This window comes from Centruroides sculpturatus, unplaced genomic scaffold (assembly GCF_000671375.1).
Source record: "Centruroides sculpturatus isolate CEXI.00-Female unplaced genomic scaffold, Cexi_2.0 scaffold1851, whole genome shotgun sequence".
Taxonomy (NCBI): Eukaryota; Metazoa; Arthropoda; class Arachnida; order Scorpiones; family Buthidae; genus Centruroides; species Centruroides sculpturatus.
Window position 1 is genome coordinate 50,982 of NW_019385992.1, and position 19,598 is coordinate 70,579.

Genomic DNA, 19,598 nt, shown 5'->3' on the forward strand with positions numbered 1-19,598 from the left:
CCTTCTAATTCTTCTGGCATTTGCCTTTGCTTTTTTAAAAGCAACCAAATTTCTCGCAGTGAAGTATCTTCTGAAAAATACCCCATGCTTTCTTTTGTGCTTTAAACGCTGCGTCACAGTTCTGATTCCACCATAATTTAGGATGTTTTGGATATCTAGTTGATGTCTTTCCCATTGTTTTTTCAGCTGCCTGAATAATACTGGAAGTGACAACTTCAACTGCGTCATTGATATCAGCAATATTCACCATATCCTCCGTGATGTTGGCCATAGAAAAAAAAACAGACCAATCGGCTGTTTCTAACTTCCAGCGTGGTGGACGGGCTGTTTCACAGCTTTCTCTGCCTCGATATTTTAAAAACATTGGGAAGTGATCACTGGAAAGTGGATTAGATCCAACCTCCCATGTAAACGCTGAAAATAGGTTTGGGGTTGCTAGTGATAGATCAATGGCAGTGAATGTTCTTGTTGGGGCATGGAAGTATGTCACTTCTCCCGTATTAAATAAATACAGTTGCTGGTTGCCTATAAATCTTTCAATGGCTCTGCCTCACCGGTTGATGTCTGGACTGCCCCACATTGAATTATGGCCATTAAAATCACCCAGTAAAAGGAATGGAGTAGGCAGCTGTTCAACCAAAGCATCCAATTCATCCTCATTGACTCTGACATCTGGTGGCAAGTATATAGAGCAAACTGTGACAGTTACTCCAATAAAAATTCTGACTGCCACAGCTTGCAAATCAGATGTTATTTGTGCCGGCAAGGATGGGATGTGATTTGAAACTACAATAGCCACACCTCCACTGGCGCAATTGTGGCTATCATCATCCTTGCGATAGAGATTAAATCCTTTTAAAGAAATATTTTCTCCAGGTTTCAAATGAGTCTCCTGGAGTGCCACACAGAGAGATGAGGTAGATGATGTCAAGTGTTTAATGTCAGAGAAGTTTTTGTGGAAACCACGACAGTTCCATTGAATTATTTTATAATCCATTATGTGTTTGAGGCAGCATTCTTTGCGAGGGTATCCATCTAATTTAATAGAGGGTTTCTCTTTTGGAGGTGACATTGGTTTTGTAACCTCCTGGTGACTCTCCTCTTCAGAAAAGTCAGAGAGCTCACTCATAGATTGTGCCTCTAATTTTTTAGATTTAGAGAGAGCAGCTTTAACTCTCTGTTTGTTTAGCGGGTTCTTGCTTGCTTTTTTGGAGCCTAAGTTTCTCGTTATTACCCCTGGTTTAGATAGGGGTGTTTTTGCTTTTGTACTCTCCTTTGCTGGTGTTTCTTGTAATGGGAGTATTAAACATTTCGCTTGGCGAGTAAGAGATTCCTTTGGGGAAACAGAAATATCTGTTTGAACCCCAATTGTCTTTGTAGACTTCAATGCAGCCGCAAAACTCTTCTGTTTCAAAGGAGCACTTAAGGTGACCATGCGTCGAGCCTCTGGATAGGATACGTTATTTACAGTTTTCACCCGCTGAATCTCTTTCTCTCTCTGCCATGCAGAGCATTTCCGAGAGTAGGCAGGATGGACATCGTTGCAGTTAACACAGCATGGAGTACTGGTACACTCAGTACTCTGGTGGCCTTCACTCCACACTGTGCACATAAGCTTTTACCTCGGCAGGATGTTTGTGAGTGTCCAAACCGCTGGCATTTAAAGCAACGCAGCGGGTTTGGAATATATGGGCGAACTGAACAGCGCAAATAGCCTGCTGTAACAAAAGATGGCAATGACGGTTTTCCAAAGGTGAGGATAAGGTGTTTAGTTGGTATCAACTTGCCATCTCGACGGATTGAAATTCGTCGGACAGCAGTGACACCTTGGTCTGAGAGGCCGATCTGAATATCGGATTCGTCCTCAGACATCAAATCGATTTCAGATATCACACCACGTGATGAGTTCAAACTTGTGTGTGGTGTGATGGTGACTTGTATGTCTCCTAGAGATTTTGTCTTCATAAGCTTTTCAGACTGTTGAGGGGAGGCTGCCTCCACGAGCAGGTCTCCTGATCTCAACTTTTGAATTTTTTTAAGATGCCCAATGGTAGATTCAAAAAGTTTCTGAATCAAAAAGGGGGAACGTTTAGAAAGAGTTGTTTCTCCCATAGCATGCACGATGAGATAGGCTGGTTGGTTGGAGGAACTGTCCTCCTTTGGTGGTGGTGCATTGGTACATGATTTTTTTAGTTTTAATGAATCCATATTTAAAAATAAGTATTCAGCTCCTAGTGACCCCACCCACCACGGGGCCCAACAAGGGGATGCCGTCACATGGGAGATTCCCATAGACTGTCGCACCAGGGTTTCCCAAGAGCTATACCCTCACAATGCAGTCAAGAAGAGCACATCTTGTATGACATGTCCGCCCGGTCTGCATCGATCGGTTGACTCCAAGCCGAGGTCAAGAATGACTCAACGACCAGCCGATTGACTCAAACGGAGCCTGATTTGAGCCTCCCGTTTATCCGAAGCAGGGGCCAAAGCAGTGTGTTGGGGACGTTATGTTGCCCCTCAACTACCAGGATCCCCCTTTCCGGCATACGGGACACCACGCACGGCAAACACATGGGTGGGCGTTCAGATCCCAGGGATGGTAAAGAGGAATTTCTAGACCATCTCTGGGAGGTCCCCTCACCACGGACAGGAACCCACATCGAGGGGTTGTTTACTGAGTAACGTGATACTTCGCGCGTTGTTGTCGTTAATGGTGAGCATGGGTGGCAGCTCACTTGACACCCTGTTGTGAAAGTAATAAACTTTAACCAACCTTGACAGACATGTCTAGTTACTAAGAATAACAAGTGGGGAAAAGTTGTTTAAACGGTAATAAAACACTTGGCGGTTCATTAAGGGACTCTCCCAATTACAAAGGAACCGACAACAATTGGTGTAAGTTGAGATAATCTATTGGCAAGAGAAAGCTGATGTGTTTATTTTAAAGCTGTATCGTCTCTAATTACAGGAAAATAAAGTAAATAAAACATTATAAAGAAAGAAAAGTATCAAAATAACAGATAGAATCATAATTTCTGATAATCAGGGCCGCGATTTTACGATTTTAAAATAAAAACGGCAGACGCTAATGTGAGATCCGAATAGTCCCCGGGTCTAAAATAATAATCTTTACAAAAAAATATTCTTTCATTTTGATGGGAAAATAACATTTTCTAGCATGTAAAAGCAGATAAGAGAGTCACTTCCTTTCACAAAAGTATGAGCATCCTCTGTTTTTCCCTTATCTGTTAAAAATGTCACTACGATGGGAACTGTATACCCTCTCATTTAACCACCTTCCCATCCGTTCATGTGGAAGAATCCTAGAATAATAATTGGTCGTAAATGCAAAGATATAATCAAAGCTCAGACGAATTCAGGGAGTTCATCGACAGTTCTGAAGGTGACAAAACTCCACTCATTTGCTCTCTAAGGCCAACGCCCTTAAGAGTTCGTCCGTAGATCGGAGAGTGAAAAAAACTCCACACATATGCTAGCAGACCAACGCCATAGTCGTCCCCTATCAAGTTAATCCTAAGTTATCAATGAAGGACCTTCGCTGATAGAAAGACGACAAAGCTCCTTTAACAGGTTGTATGTTATTTAAGGAACTGTGAGCTCTCTCTCTCTCGTAAATGTATAGGTTAAAAATACATTTCTCTCTTGACGCGTTAAAGTAATTTATTCGTCGTCTTAATCGTTTGATTTGATTGTTTATCTAATTCCCTTTCTGTAAAATATTGTTATTTTTAGATTTATTAAATTTTACTGGTTTATTGGTAATGGTTTTTTGGCACAAGAGCCGTATAGGCTAAGCTGCGCCATAACAAATGGTAAATAATCATAAACATCACAAATAAGAAACATATGACGAATATAAATAAATAAACAACAGCAACAGCAACAGAAAACAAATATATACATATTAATAACAAACAAGAAAGAACAAAAGGCTAAAAGATAAATAAATAGTTGAATACTAAATAAAAATCAACTAATTAAAAAATTTGATAATAAAAATTACCAAGTGTCTGAAAATAAATACAATAATAATTTGTGTTTGTATTACTATAAATAAATAAATAATTAAATTTCTTTACACAAATTAATGACTTTTAAAAAGTTTAATATATCATAAATATTGGGCCTCATACCCAGAATCTGTTTAAAACTTGCATTTCCAAAATGCTGTCTACGCCTGGTCTCAAAAACAGAGCAATCGAGCAGTATGTGTTTTACAGTAAGAGGACAGTTGCAATACTGGCATACTGGCTGCTCATCACCCTTCAAAAGGTATTGATAAGTCAACCGAGTATGTCCGATTCTCAAATGAGTAATAATAACTTCAGATCTCCTGTTATAAAATTTCTTGTGTGTCCAATTTTCTATCGTATGTTTGATCTCATGCAGTTTATTGTGGACTTGGGCGTTCCACACATTTTGCCATCTCTTTGCTAGTCGTTTTTTAATGACTAGCTTAAAATCACCTCCTTCAATACGCATTGTATGCTGTGAAGGACTAGCTGATTTTGCTGCTGCATCTGCTTTTTCATTTCCTCTTATACCAACATGCCTGAAACCCAACAAAATTTTATAGAAAAATTCCTTGCAAGAAGATGGCAAAACAATTTACGAATTTTAATCACTATAGAGTGAGAACTAGAAATCAAAGCCTGAAGTGCACTAACTGAGTCAGTGTAAATCACGCAGCGACGATGACCTTTTCTGATTACATACTTTAAGGCTGAGTGGATAGCATGCAGCTCTGCAGTAAAGATAGATGAATTCGATTCAATTTGCTCTGCCACGATTTCATCCTAGCAGACAAAGGCTGAGCCAACATAATCATCCGATTTAGAACCATCAGTGTAAATGGGAATTAAATTCCTGTCATTGTGTTGGATTTCTGCAAAGTGCTGTCTATAGATATAGTCTGGCGTGGATTCCTTAGGAAACTGCCTTAAGCCAAAGTCAACATCTATCGCAGGAGTAGACCAGGGTGGCATATTATCAATCTCAGCCAGTGAAACGTTGCTCATGTTCAGGTCGATCGTGCTGCTTACATTCTCCATTCTTATAGCAAACGTAGAAACACTACTTAGGTGAGCTTCAAATAATCTTTTCAGCTGAGTATCTGATACTGTACAATCAACTGAAGGTTTAGTATGAGATTTCTGTTTTAAATAATAAAAAAGAGACAACTGTTCTCTCCTGAGAGACAGAGGAGGCTCATAAGCATCTACATACAAACTTTGGACAGAAGTTCGAAATGCACCAGTGCACAGACGTAATGCTTGATGGTGAATTAAATCCAATATCCAAAGAGTAGATTCTCGCGCAGACCCATAAACAATACAACCATAGTCCAGCTTAGAGCGGACAAGGGTCCTATAAATTCTGAGCATAGAAACTTTGTCTGTTCCCCAGGATGAGCAGCATAATACCTTTAAAAGGTTTTGAGATTTTAAACGTCTACTCTTCAAGTTGCGCAAGTGTGGCAAGAATGTCAGTTTTTGATCAAAACAAACACCCAAAAACTTAGCCTCATTCACAATTGGTATTTTAACCCCATTTAAATACATTTCGGGGTCCAGGTGCTAACCACGCCTTCAGCAAAAGTGAATGCACGAGGTCTTCTCTACGTTGAGACTGAAACTATTGGTCTTAAACCGATTTTCTATGCGATTTAGGGAGGTTTGCAGTTGTCTCTCAATGAAACTCATGTTGCTAGACTGGCAGGAGATCTGAAAATCATCCACATACAAAGAGTGTTTCACACTGGGAAAAAGACACTTAGCTATGCTGTTAATTTTAATTATTAACAGAGTCACACTCAAAATACATCCTTGATAAATACCTTGGACAAAAGACCTAGATAGAGTGTTACCCATCCTAACTTGGAATCTTCGATTCTGCAGGAAGTTTTTTATAAAGACTAACAAGTTACCCTGCAATCCGAATTCATATAGATCACGAAGTATTCCGTAACGCCAGCAGCGATCATAGACCTTCTCTATATCAAAGAATACAGACACTAAGTGTTGTCGTCTAACAAACACTTCGCGTATAAATGTTTCAAGTTTTACTAGATTATCCTTAATACTTCTGTTCCTACGAAATCCACTCTGATGTGGTGAAAAGTAGTTCTTTTCCTCTAGGAGAAACATCAAACGTCTGTTTACCATCCTCTCAAAGAGTTTACACAAACAACTTGTCAGAGAGATTGGTCTGTAATTAGAAAGATTCTTGCGGTCTTTACTGGGTTTTGGAATAGGGATAATAATTGATAGTCTCCAAGAGTCAGGGAAAGTATTTTCTGTCCATATTCTGTTAAACAGACACAGGAGATTACAAAGAAAGTTGTTTGACAGATTTTTAATCATGCTGTAGTGGATTTTATCCGGGCCTACAGCAGTATTCCCCGCGCAAGAAATCACTGTTTGTAATTCGATTCTAGTGAATGGCACATTATATTCCTCATTAGATAAGGAGTAAAAGTTTAAATGTTGCTTTTCCTTTTGCACTTTGTAAGCTTGAAAATCCCTTGAATACATTATGTTGCTGAATGACAACGAAAAAGTTTCACCCAATGTATCAGCAATACACTGTATATAACTGATTATTGTGCCATTATTTTCCAGCAAGGACAGAGAGTGACAAGCATATTTCCCATTAATTTAATGGATTTTATCCCAGACTGCTTTTGAGCTAGTGGAAGACGTTATGCTAGAAACACACTTCCTCCAAGAATCCCTTTGGCTTTGCCTTCTTATTCCTCTGGCATTTGCCTTTGCTTTTTTAAAAGCAATAAAATTTTTAGCAGTGGGGTATCTTCTGAAAATCCTCCATGCTTTCTTTTGTGCTTTAAATGCTGCCTCGCAATTCTGGTTCCACCATGGTTTTGGATGCTTTGGGTATCTTGTTGACGTCTTCCCCATTGTTTTTTCAGCTGCCTGAATAATACTAGAAGTGACAACTTTAACTGCATCATTGATATCAGCAGTGTTGACCATTTCCTCAATGATGTTAGCCAAAGAGGAAAATGCAGGCCAATCTGCTGTTTCCAGTTTCCAGCGTGGTGGACAAGCTGTTTCACAGCTTTCTCTGCCTCGATATTTTAGAAATATTGGGAAGTGGTCACTAGAGAGTGGATTAGATCCAACCTCCCATGAAAATGCAGAAAACAGGTTTGGACTTGCTAATGATAGATAAATGGCAGTGAATGTTCTTGTTGGGGCATGAAAGTACGTCACTTCACCCGTATTAAATAAATAGATTTGCTGATTGCCTATGAATCTTTCAATGGTCCTGCCTCGACGATTAATGTCAGAACTGCCCCACATCGGATTGTGACCATTGAAATCACCGAGTAACAGGAACGGAGTTGGCAGCTGTTCGACTAATGCGTCCAAATCATCCTCATTGGCTCTGACGTCTGGTGGCAAGTATATAGAACAGACTGTGACAGTTACGCCAATTGAAATTTTGACTGCCACAGCTTGCAAATCAGTGGTTATTTGTATCGGTAAGGATGGAATGTGGTTTGAAACCAAGATAGCCACTCCCCCATTGGCACGGTTGTGGCGATAGAGATTGAATCCTTTTAAAGAAATATTTTCTCCAGGTTTTAGATGGGTTTCCTGGAGTGCCACACAGAGAGATGAGGTAGATGATGTCAAGTGTTTAATGTCAGAGAAGTTGTTGCAAAAACCACGACAGTTCCATTGGATTATTTTATAATCCATTATGTGTTAGAGGCAGCATTCTTTGCGAGGGTATCCCTCTTTAATTTAACAGGCGGTTTCTCTTTTGGAGGTGACTTTGGTTTTGAAATTTCCATATAAGGCTCTTCATCAGATATGTCAGAAAACTCACTCATAGATTGAGCTTCTGATTTTTTTCAGACTTTAGAGAGGGCTGCTTTCACTCTTTGTTTGTTAAGTGGGTTCTTACTAGCTTTTTTAGAACCCACATTTCTGGTTGTTACTCCCATTTTAGTTACAGAGGTTTTAGTCTTTGTGTTCTCCTTTTCTTCTGATTGTGCAGATGAAATCAATAAGCATTTTGCATGGCGAGTAAGAGATTCACTTGGGGATACAGAAATATCTGTTTGAACCCCAGATGTCTTTGTAAATTTCAACACAGCAGCAAAGGTTTTTTGTTTCGTTGGTGGACTTGGGGTGACCATACGACGGGCCTCTGTGTATGATATATTATTTATGGTTTTTAACCGTTGAACCTCTTTTTCTCTCTGCCATGCAGGGCATTTCCAAGGGTAGAAAGAATGGGCATCTCTACAGTTCACACAGCATGGGATACTTTTACATTCAGTACTAACGTGGTCTTCTGTCCCACACTGTGCGCATATGCTTTTGCCTCGGCAGGCTGTCTGTGAATGTCCAAACTGCTGGCATTTGAAGCAACGCAGCGGATTTGGAACGTAGGGGCAGACTGGACAGCGCAGATATCCTGCAGTAATGAAAGATGGCAATGTCAATTTGTTAAACGTTAAAATTAGGTGTTTGGTAGCAATTAACTTGCCATCTCGACGAATGGAGATGCATCGAACAACAGTTACACCTTGATCAGAAAGGCCGATCTGAATATCTGATTCATCTTCAGACATCAAATCGATCTCTGATATCACACCGCGTGATGAGTTTAGACTTCCATGTGGGGTGACAGTTCTATATCTCCGAGTGTCTTAATTGAGAAAAGTTTTGCAGACTGTTGAGGTGAGGCTGTTTCTAGAAGCAGATCTCCTGACCTCAATTTTTGTATTTTTTTCAAATTTCCAACTGTAGATTCAAACAGCTTCTGGATCAGATAAGGAGAACATTTTGATAGAGGTGTTTGTCCAGTAGCATGGACTATGAAGTAGGTTGGCTGACTGGAAATGATTCGTTTCCTTGTAGAATTGTCTGTAGTTTTTGTTTTTTGATGATCCATAATTATGTAATATTAATTCAGCTCCCAGTGACCCCACCCACCATAGGGCCCAACAAGGGGATGCCGTCACATGGGAGATTCCCATAGGCCGTCACACCAGGGTTTCCCAAGAGCTATACCCTCACAATGCAGTCAAGAAGAGCACATCTTGTCTGACGTGTCTGCCCGGTCTGCATCGATCTGTTGACTCCAAGTGAGGTCAAGAATGACTCAACGACCAGCCGATTGACTCAAACAGAGCCTGATTTGAGCCTCCCGTTTATCCGAAGCAGGGGCCAAAGCAGTGTGTTGAGGACGTTATATTGCCGCTCAACTACCAGGATCCCCATTTCCGGCATACAGGATACCACGCACGTCAAACACGTGGGTGGGCGTTCAGATCCCAGGGATGGTAAAGAGAAGTTACTAAACCATCTCTGGGAGGTCCCCTCACCATGGACCGGAACCCACACCAAGGGGAAAACGATATCTTGACTCATAATATACGTCATACACGATACATCAGCCATTTTTCGTTCTTTTAAAATTTAAAAGGCAGCTAAGTTCTATTTAAAGAACAGTTTTTCCAGTTTGCATTTCCTGATGAATGCCGATAAATTCAGTGGCCGAAAACGTTTGACATGTATTTTTTGATGTTTATTTGCTGGAAATTTTGAATTTAGGTGTGATCTGTGAATATTACAGTTCCAGTTTTTGGTGAGAGTGTATTGATTTTCATCTCCTGTCATGCTGGTGAATGTTACATGATGCTGAGGTTTATGCCCGCTCTACATTAGCTGGAAAAATAGCCAGGAAGGCTGAAATAATGTTTCCGTATAACTCCCATATTGTCAGAGATGGTGCTTATCCCATAAATAAGCAATTAATGAAACCATATCCTGACAATGGGCATTTGACAGCTGTCCAAGTCCAGTACAATAGCAAATTATCATCAGCCAGAAGTGTTATTGAACGGTCATTTGCTCATCTGAAAGGAAGATGGAGAAGACTACATTATTTAGATATGTCAAAAAATGGAGTCGATACCATCTGTTGTAATGGCTTGTTGTGTCTTACGTAATATCTGTATTACAAGAGGGTACATCCTACAAGAAAATACTGAACTGGAAAAAGTACATTAATTTTTTTATCCTAAGTTTTGGTATTATATACTATACAGTACATGTATAACAAGTGTAACATTTTTAACTTTTTCCAGGATCCAGGCAGTCATAACCTTGGAGTATATCAGAGATCATGTGTTATTGAGCAAAAGCAAGGTGAAAATACAAAGCGTGACAGAATTGCTCAAAACTTATAAACAAAGACATTTAGTAGTAAGCAAAATATTCCACTAATGCTATTTATTAATTATGTACCTTAAGATGAAAGAAGTAAATAACTGATTATATTCTGGTGTTGGATAAAGTAGAGTTATGAACTACTGTATTTATTTATGGTTAATTACAAACATTTTGAATACAGTTTATGGAAATCAAACTACTTTTATTAATATGTTCTTATTTTGTAATATTTCCTATTTTTTCAATGAACTGTTTAAATAAATTATTAAATTCATCCATCCTTTGCAGAAGTTCCTCATGCCACTGCCGTTTTGCAGTCTTATGCTCAACATCTGTTAGTAGTTTTCTTTTTGGACGTTGGCCTGGTGATGATGATGCAGAAACTTCAGGCAGTGAAGATGTAGATGCAAATGAACAGCTTTCACTGCTAAGCGCGAAAGGTGATGCCACATCAGGATGTTCACGAAGCCACTCATCCATGTTGTTGAAGTAACACCATGTCCTCCTGAAAAAAGACCATAATATATTTAGTATTGAGAATTATAAGTGAAATTTCAATAAAAAAAAGTCACCTGTTGTTGCCAGATGTATTATTATTTATTTATTTATTTATTTATTATGCATACTGGATACACTCCTTGATGTGGGGAGCAAAATCATCTCCCAAAAGAACAAAACACTTAAATACAATAGGCATAAGATTACAATAAAAAATTATATATTACAATATTAATTTAAATAAATAACAATTTAAATATTTAGATTTAAAAATCAAATATAATAATTAGTTAAAGTTTGGGAGCATCTGTCAAAAAATAATACAAAACCAATAAACAAGATAAAAGTAAAACAATCAACCAAATGAGAAAGCAAATTTCTTACCTATAAAGAAGAAATAAATTAGTAACGAAAACACAGCACTGACAGATGCTTTAAAACCAGCAGCAAAGCCAATTTTATAATTGAGGAATCACGCCCCCTAAAAGAAGAAAACAAAACACTTTAAATTGATAACATGGTTCCGATAAAGTTTTAAGAAATAAAGACCTGGTAAGAACTTTGCAACCAAAAATTTCATCACGTAACACCTTAAGACGCCCACATTTAGCCAAAACATGCCAAGCATCCACAATTTCATTCTCAACACAAAAGTTACACACTTCTCTCGAATAATTATTCAAAAAGTTCAGAGAATTACACCTAACCTGTATAAATGAAGACAAAATATTAAGTGAAACATCTTGATTATATAAAAAATTATCAAAGAAAGTAACATTTAAATCCTTATACCAGCAATTATATACACTATTATTTATTTTTTGATTTATATTGTATAAAAAAATTATCAAAAATGTTAACAAGGAGAAGAGACCAGTCCATTAAATCCACATCATTANTGTTATTTGCAACTCGTTTGGTCTACAATCTGAAGAGAAGTGTTATTTGTGACTTGGTAAGTATTTTCGACCGTTTTTAAAGTGCTACTTAGTTTTTTAAGGGTGTCACAGCCTGTAATAGGTCAAGTAGCTTAAGATCATTGGTATTTCAATAAGTAAAATAAATCGTGTAAGTATGTGCGGATCCCTGGTACTGACCGCCAAGGCCTTCGAAGAATGCATCATGGAAGCTTTGGGAGCAGTAGACACAAGCCAGAATCTGAAGGAGATTCGAGACAGTATTCAAAGCTAGAGAAGGCACAAGAAATGTTTATGTCCTTGTTTTCTAGCTACGAACAACTGGAACAGCAAAAATGCAGGGGAAGCTAGGACTAACTGCCTGTGCTTCAAGTCCCTCCGCCACCCCAACAAAGGAAAGATCATACACCTCAGTTCTAAAGCTAAGAATCCAGATCTCCCTAATTGAATAATTTTATTCATCAAAACCCTTATATGAGTTCTCTTATTAATGTAATGCGTATGGAATAAACCATTAAATGAAAATTTAACACCCAAATATTTATAGTTAGACACAACTTGAATTGGAGAACCCTTAAACCACCATTTATCCACCCTTGCACTCTTACCTCCTCTTCGAAAAACAACAATCTTAGACTTATTCAAATTCAATTTCAAATCATTTCAATCTAAATAAATTGCCAATTTATCAATCAATCTCTGCAATCCAACCACATAATCAGATAAAACTACAATATCATCAACATAAGCCAATATTTTAATCTGGAAACCATCTATTTCTATACCATCGCCGGAAGAATTAATAATGCCAAAGAGATCATTCAAAAAAATACTAAACAAAATTAGACTCAAAATACAGCCCTGCTTAACACCAGTCTTAGAGAACATTAATGGCAAACAGTTACCTCCAACTCTTACCATAAGCAAGGAGTTTTCATACAAAGCAACGAGTAAAGACAGAGATTTATAACTAAAACCGTAACGCATCATCTTTAACCACAACAAATTCCTACAGACTATCAAATGCAGAAGATAAATCGACAAAAAATGCACACACTTTCCTATGTTTCCGTAAAAAAGTTTTCTGGATAACCGTATACAAAACAAAAATATTATCTAATGTGGAATAGCTAGCCCTGAAACCTGCCTGATTTTCATGCAATATATTTTTAATTTCTAACCATCGAGTCAACCTTCTATATAGAATAATACAAAACAATTTTGAAGCACAAGATGATAACCAGATACCTCTATAATTACCAGGAACATCCTTCATACCATTCTTATAAATCAAAATTAAAATACTCATCGATTGTCGATGAGTACTCGATGAAGATGACGATTGTCGAGCTGCAGTTATTCTCACACAGAAAAACGTTGATGCATATGCTATCCACGTCTCACAACTCGTGGTTTCCGTACAGATATGGTCACCCACCTGCACCTGGGTGATGGTCTCCAGCTATCGCCCACCGTCACTTAAACTGGGAGGCCTTCTGAATGAACTCAAAGCGGTCGTCTCGCTCTGCAGTCAAGTTGTTTTGGCCAGTGACTTCAACGCCAAGCACTCACTGTGGGAATCCCCTGTGGATGATCCTGACGGGATCATGATGAAGGATACAGCGGAGGGTTGGGGGGTGCACATCCAGAACAATCCGTTCGGGATTGCTACCTTTTCCTCCTCCTTGGGTGAGAGCTGGATTGACCTTACCATCGTTAGTGGAACTATGCTGAGACTGATCTTGCAATGGGTAACGATTGATGTGGAAAGCTGTAGTGACCATTGCTTCATTGCCTTCGAGGTGATGAGCAGCTCGTTTGCCTGGCTGAGTAGTTGTTACAAGCTAACTGTGGGAAACCGCAATTGTTTTAGCAAATGTCTTGTAGAAAAGACAGCTGATATCGTCACCCAAGTCTCTAAGGTTAGAGTGTCAGGGATCTGGGGAAAGTTGTGGCCAACCTTACTGAAGCGTTCAGAGGAGCAGGATACTGCACACTTGCGCAACGGCAACCCAACAACCACTGGTCAGTTCCTTGGTGGACCCAGGAACTGAGTGTCCTGAGAAAGCGTGTGAGGGCACTCTGGTGATGCTTTCAACAATGCAGGGATGATGACCTTCGGGCTTCTCTGTAACTCCAGTCTCTTGGTTGACCTTCGGGCAACCAAGAGACTGGAGTTACAGAGAGCCAATGCTGACTACAAGTACAAACTGAACAATGCTAAAAAGACCTCATGGCTCAGTTTCTGTCAGGAAATTAGTGATAATAACCCGTTCTGTCTCCCCTACAACTAGTGGTGGGCAAAGTTAAGCGTAGTACAGTCTTGGGGTCCATCAAAAGGCCAGATGGTACCCTAACCTCCACACAGGAGGAATCGATTCAGGTGCTGCTCTGCTTGCATTTTCCATGCGATGAGTAGTCCAAAGATACTGAAGAACAGAGGCGGCTTTGAAGTGACCCAGAGCTGCCCATGCTGGTGACTGACTCTGAGGTAGCCCACACCATCGGAAACTACGGAAAGGGAAGGCACCTGGCGTTGATGGGATCACGGCCGAAATGGTACAAGTTCTGCACAATGAACGTCCTGGCCGTATCACGTCTGTGCAACATAAACGTCCGTGCTCTGTATCAGAGGTGTCTGCTCCTGGGTCACTTCCCAGTACAGTGGAAACAGGTGTGTGTTGTGTTTATTCACAAAAGTAGGCACCCAAAGAACGAACCAAAGTCATATAGACTGATAAGTCTCTTGCCAGTCCTAGGGAAAATTCTTGACAGAATCCTTAGAGACAAAGTGTATTACCACTTATAGCGGAAAGGGCTGTTACATCCATACCAATATATTTCCTACCCATAACACCTCGCTAAAACCTTTGTCTCTCCCCTTTTCAGTTTGGTCTACGATCTGAAGAGAAGTGTTATTTGCAACTCGTTTGGTCTACAATCTGAAGAGAAGTGTTATTTGTGACTTGGTAAGTATTTTCGACCGTTTTTAAAGTGCTACTTAGTTTTTTAAGGGTGTCACAGCCTGTAATAGGTCAAGTAGCTTAAGATCATTGGTATTTCAATAAGTAAAATAAATCGTGTAAGTATGTGCGGATCCCTGGTACTGACCGCCAAGGCCTTCGAAGAATGCATCATGGAAGCTTTGGGAGCAGTAGACACAAGCCAGAATCTGAAGGAGATTCGAGACAGTATTCAAAGCTAGAGAAGGCACAAGAAATGTTTATGTCCTTGTTTTCTAGCTACGAACAACTGGAACAGCAAAAATGCAGGGGAAGCTAGGACTAACTGCCTGTGCTTCAAGTCCCTCCGCAACCCCAACAAAGGAAAAATCATACACCTCAGTTCTAAAGCTAAGAATCCCACCACGTAACAAAATGGTTCTTGTGTACAACAAAGAAGAAAGGAAGACTTGGAGGCGACCATTAATTTAACGAAGCTGAAAGTGAAGGTCAAGTCCACCCGGCCCATCAAAGATGGAGTTCTTATAAATTGAAATACAAATGAAGGGGCCAGAAGGCTGGTTGAGTCCCTTAATAAGAGAGAGGACGTGCGAGTTAGGTCGCCGGGGCTTCGCAACCCCCGCATCATTGTGCCGAGAGTCCAATGGGACCTCGAGGAGGGTACTATACGGAATTTTGTAGAGAGCCAGCACACAAATATACTGGGTGAAATATCAAAGCACATATGTAGCATCTTTCACATTCGGTAAGAGTCAAATGGAAAAATACAAGGGTGATCTTAAAAAGAGCTCCGAATTTGTATAAAATACTTAAAAACGATAAAGGGTTAGTTAAAAAGAAGATAAGGCAGATGTGTATAAGATTTCCTACGAGAACCAGCTAATAGGTATAAATAAAAATTATGTAGGGGTTACTACTAGGAACCTAAAAATAAAAATCAAAGAACACAATTATGATATTAGAAAAGGTTCTAATACAACAGTACTAGCCCAAATGGCGCAAGCAGAAGGATCCTTGGTTTGATGGAATGAAGCAAAAATCATAAAACAGATACACTCCCCAACTTTGGCAAGAACAGCTGAAAAGATAGAAATTTACAGAAGCAAGCTAAAAGAAAAATGCATTAATGCAAGGGACGCAGAGGGTCTTCCTTCAGCTTGGAAATATGCCTTTAAAAACTTACAAGAGGCGCATGTACACTAGTATATTTTAAAGAAAATTATGTCTAGTTAGGATAGATAGTACAGGCATACCTCGACTTACGTCGTTCCCGATTATACGTCGTTTGTCAAAAAAGTATATGGAAAAATAAAAATCAAATTTAAGTCATTTTATTCGACTTTACGTCTGTCTGCCACAAATATTGAAGTCGTAATATCACCAGAAAAACGTTTAAAGCACATAAAATCATATTAAAATATATACAAGTATGTTCTGTATTTACAGTACATGCATTCGTAAATTTAGAATACTTTTTTTTGTACTATATTAAAAACTAAAATTTATTTGTTTGTAAGCTTAAAATAGATTTTTATTAACCATATATTATTAAAAATGCATTAATAAATAAAATACAGCACCGGGAATGGTAATTTATGGTTTAGCCTAGTAACAAGTAGATTTGGAGACAAGTAAATTCGACTTACGTCGTTTTCCTGGAACCAATTACCGACGTAAGGCGAGGTATACCTGTATTAATATTTGGTAAGAGTAATACGATATTTATTTTACATTTTTGTATCATTTACAATGTATTAGTTATTCTTATTAATGTAAATGTTATTGGTTATTTATATTTTTTGAATTTTGAAATTGTTGTTCCATTTAAGAAATATTCTTTTTAACCTAAAGATGATCTATCGTATAGATCGAAAACGTTTGTTACATTAAAAATCTCAGAGCGAATATTAAGGTGTTGGTTTAAGTTTTTTATTTATTTAATTCTGCTGGGTACGAGTGTGGTTTATAAAGAAAAAAACTTCGTATAATGAACGAAGTAATGGCCAATGTTGGACTAATGAGAGGCAACACTGAATGGAAAAAAAAAAAACAAAGAACAGATGATAAAATCAAAATAGTTGTCGGAAATCAAAGATTTTATAGATGTAAGAAAAATAAGAGCGACACTCAATGGAGGAAAAGAGAAACAAAAGAAAAGCCAGATGACTATTGCAATATGCCTGGTCCAGTATCAGAAGAGATTAGAAAATTAATTATTCGTCACAGGGAGGAGGGCAAAACCATGCGCAAGATAGCCGAAATGTTCAAGCTTACCTCGCGCACAGTTGTCAACATTTCAAAGCGTCACCACGAAACTGGCAGTGTTTCAGTGAAAACATCATCAAGTTGTCCTCGCTGGACTACACAAGAACAAGATGAAACATTAAAAAAAATTGCAAGGAAAATCCGTTTAAAACGGCCCGTCAGCATCTCATTAACCAAGACTTGCCAGTATCAGTGGACACCCTGAAGAGAAGGTATGCAACATTACACCGTAATACGTATATTTTCAATGTATCATTTTGTGCGTTTAATGATCTTGTAAAAAGAAAATTTTATCAACAAGGTTCTCGTTTATAAAGAAATTTAAGAAACGGGTAATATTAACATGTATATTTTATTTTCAGACTCAAACAATTCGGTCTGTTAGGCAAACGAGCAACCGAAAAACAGCGCTTATCAGCGCAAAACATCGTGGACTGTTTGAAGTTCGCCCGACACCATGAAAATTGGACAAACTCCGAGTGGGAAAGCGTATGTTTTTTGGACGAAAAAATATTCCAGAACAGCAGCAATGGAACAGTTTGGGTCCGTAGACCAAAGGGGAAACGCCACAACGACATATATGTTCACCCAGCTAACAAAGTGCTGTCTGTAGACGTAGTCTACAGACAGCACTTTGTGGATTCTGGGGTGGATTCCTTAAAAAATTGCTTTAAGCTAAGGTCAACATTTAGCACAGAAGCTGACCAAGGTGATATACTATAAATCTCTAGCTGTGAAATGTTGCCTGTGTTCAGATCAATCGCACTGCTCACATTCTCCATTCTTATGGCAAATGTAGGAACACTACTTGGGCGAGCTTCAAATAAATTTTTCAGCTGGGTATCTAATACCGTACAATCAACTGAAGGTTTAGTAAAAGATTTTTGTTTTATATAATAAAAAAGAGACAACTGTTCTCTCCTAAGTGACAGTGGAGGCTCATAAGCATCCACATACAAACTTTGTACAGGAGAAGTTCAAAAACACCAGTGCACAAACGCAGTGCTTGATGATGGATTGGATCCAGCATCCGAAGAGTAGATTCTCGTGAAGAGCCATATACAATGCAACCGTAGTCTAGCTTAGAGCGAACAAGGGCCCTATAAATCCTGAGCATAGAAACTTTGTCTGCTACCCACGATGAGCAGCATAGTACCTTTAAAAGGTTTAGAGATTTTAAACATCTACTCTTCAAGTTGAGCAAATGTGGAAAGAATGTCAGTTTTTGGTCGAAAGAAACACCCATAAACTTAGCTTCATTCACCATTGGAATATTATCCCCATTTAGGTAAATTTCCGGATCCAAGTGCAAACCACGCCTTCAACAAAAGTGGATGCATGATGTCTTCGCTGCGTTAAATGTAAAGCCATTGGTCTTAAACCAATCATATATGCGATTTAGGGAGGTTTGCAGTTGTCTCTCGATAAAGCTCATGTTGCTAGACTGGCAGAAGATCTGAAAGTCATCCACATACAGAGTGTTTCACACTGGGAAAGAGACAGTTAGCTATGCTGTTGATTTTGATTAGGAACAGAGTCACACTCAAAATAGAACCTTGAGGAACACCTTCTTGTGTGAAAAGCCTAGATAAGTGTTGCCCATCCTGACTTGAAATCTACGATACTGTAAAAAGTTTTTTATAAATATTGGCAAATTACCCCGCAATCCAAATTGGTACAGATCACGGAGTATCCCATAACGCCAACAGCGATCATAGGCCTTCTCTATATCAAAAAACACAGACACTAAGTGCTGTCGTCTAACAAACGCTTCGCGTATACATGTTTCAAGGTTTACTAAGTTATCAGTGGTACTTCTGTTCCTAGGTAAACCACTCTGATGTGGTGAAAAGTATTCCTTTTTCTCTAAGAGATACATTAAACGTCTGTTTACCATTCTCTCAAAAAGTTTACAGAAACAACTCGTCAGAGATTGGTCTATAATTAGAGGGATTCTTGCGTTCTTTACCTGGCTTGGGAATGGGGATAATGATAGATAGCCTCCAAGAGTCGGGAAAAGTATGTTCTGTCCATATTCTGTTAAACAGATTTAGAAGATTATGAAGGGAATTGTTTGACAGATTTTTAATCATGCTGTAATGGATTTTATCCGGGTCTACAGCACTATTCCCCGAGCGAGAGATCGCCGTATGTAGTTCTATGCTGGTGAATGGCACATTATATTCCTCATTACATAAGAAGTGAAAGTTTAAGTATTGTTTTTCACTTCAAGCTTTATAAGCTTGGAAATTTTTAGTAAACATTACAATTAGACTTTTTCACATATATAACATATGACCAAACATTGAATCTCAGAGAGTCGCTAAGACCAACAATGGCCAGCGACGAGTAAGAGGTGGAATTCCCTCGAACGTGACAATCTCCTTTCTATACCAAGGACTAGACTTTTTCACATATATAACATATGACCGGACATTGGAGTGTCGCTAAGGCCGACAATGGCCAGCGACGGGTAAGAGGTGGGATTCCCTCGGACGTGACAATCTCCTTTCTATACCGAGGACTAGACTTTTTCACATATATAACATATGACCGGATATTGGAGTGTCGCTAAAGCCGACAACGGCCAGCGACGGGTAAGAGGTGGGATTCCCTCGGATGTGACAATCTCCTTTCTATACCGAGGACTAGACTTTTCACATATATAACGTATGACCAAAACATTCGAGTGTCGCTAAGGCCGACAATGGCCAGCGACGGGT

The 19,598-nt window shown here is 38.9% G+C and overlaps 1 protein-coding gene, 1 long non-coding RNA gene and 1 pseudogene across 2 annotated transcripts; all 3 read right to left on the reverse strand.

The window, feature by feature from the left end:
* Positions 1-34: 34 nt before the first annotated feature.
* LOC111612974 lies at positions 35-2,443 on the reverse strand (annotated as a pseudogene).
* Positions 2,444-6,107: 3,664 nt separating this feature from the next.
* On the reverse strand, positions 6,108-8,626 carry LOC111612975. Its single transcript, XM_023354271.1, has 2 exons — positions 7,954-8,626; positions 6,108-7,600 (listed from the first exon to the last, which is right to left on the reverse strand). Exons 1-2 carry the CDS (start codon positions 8,624-8,626, stop codon positions 6,678-6,680), a joined length of 1,596 nt encoding a protein of 531 aa, XP_023210039.1. The 3' UTR covers positions 6,108-6,677.
* Positions 8,627-10,362: 1,736 nt separating this feature from the next.
* LOC111612979 lies at positions 10,363-11,508 on the reverse strand. Its single transcript, XR_002754700.1, has 2 exons — positions 10,805-11,508; positions 10,363-10,737 (listed from the first exon to the last, which is right to left on the reverse strand). It is a non-coding gene; the product is annotated as an uncharacterized LOC111612979 (long non-coding RNA).
* Positions 11,509-19,598: the final 8,090 nt, after the last annotated feature.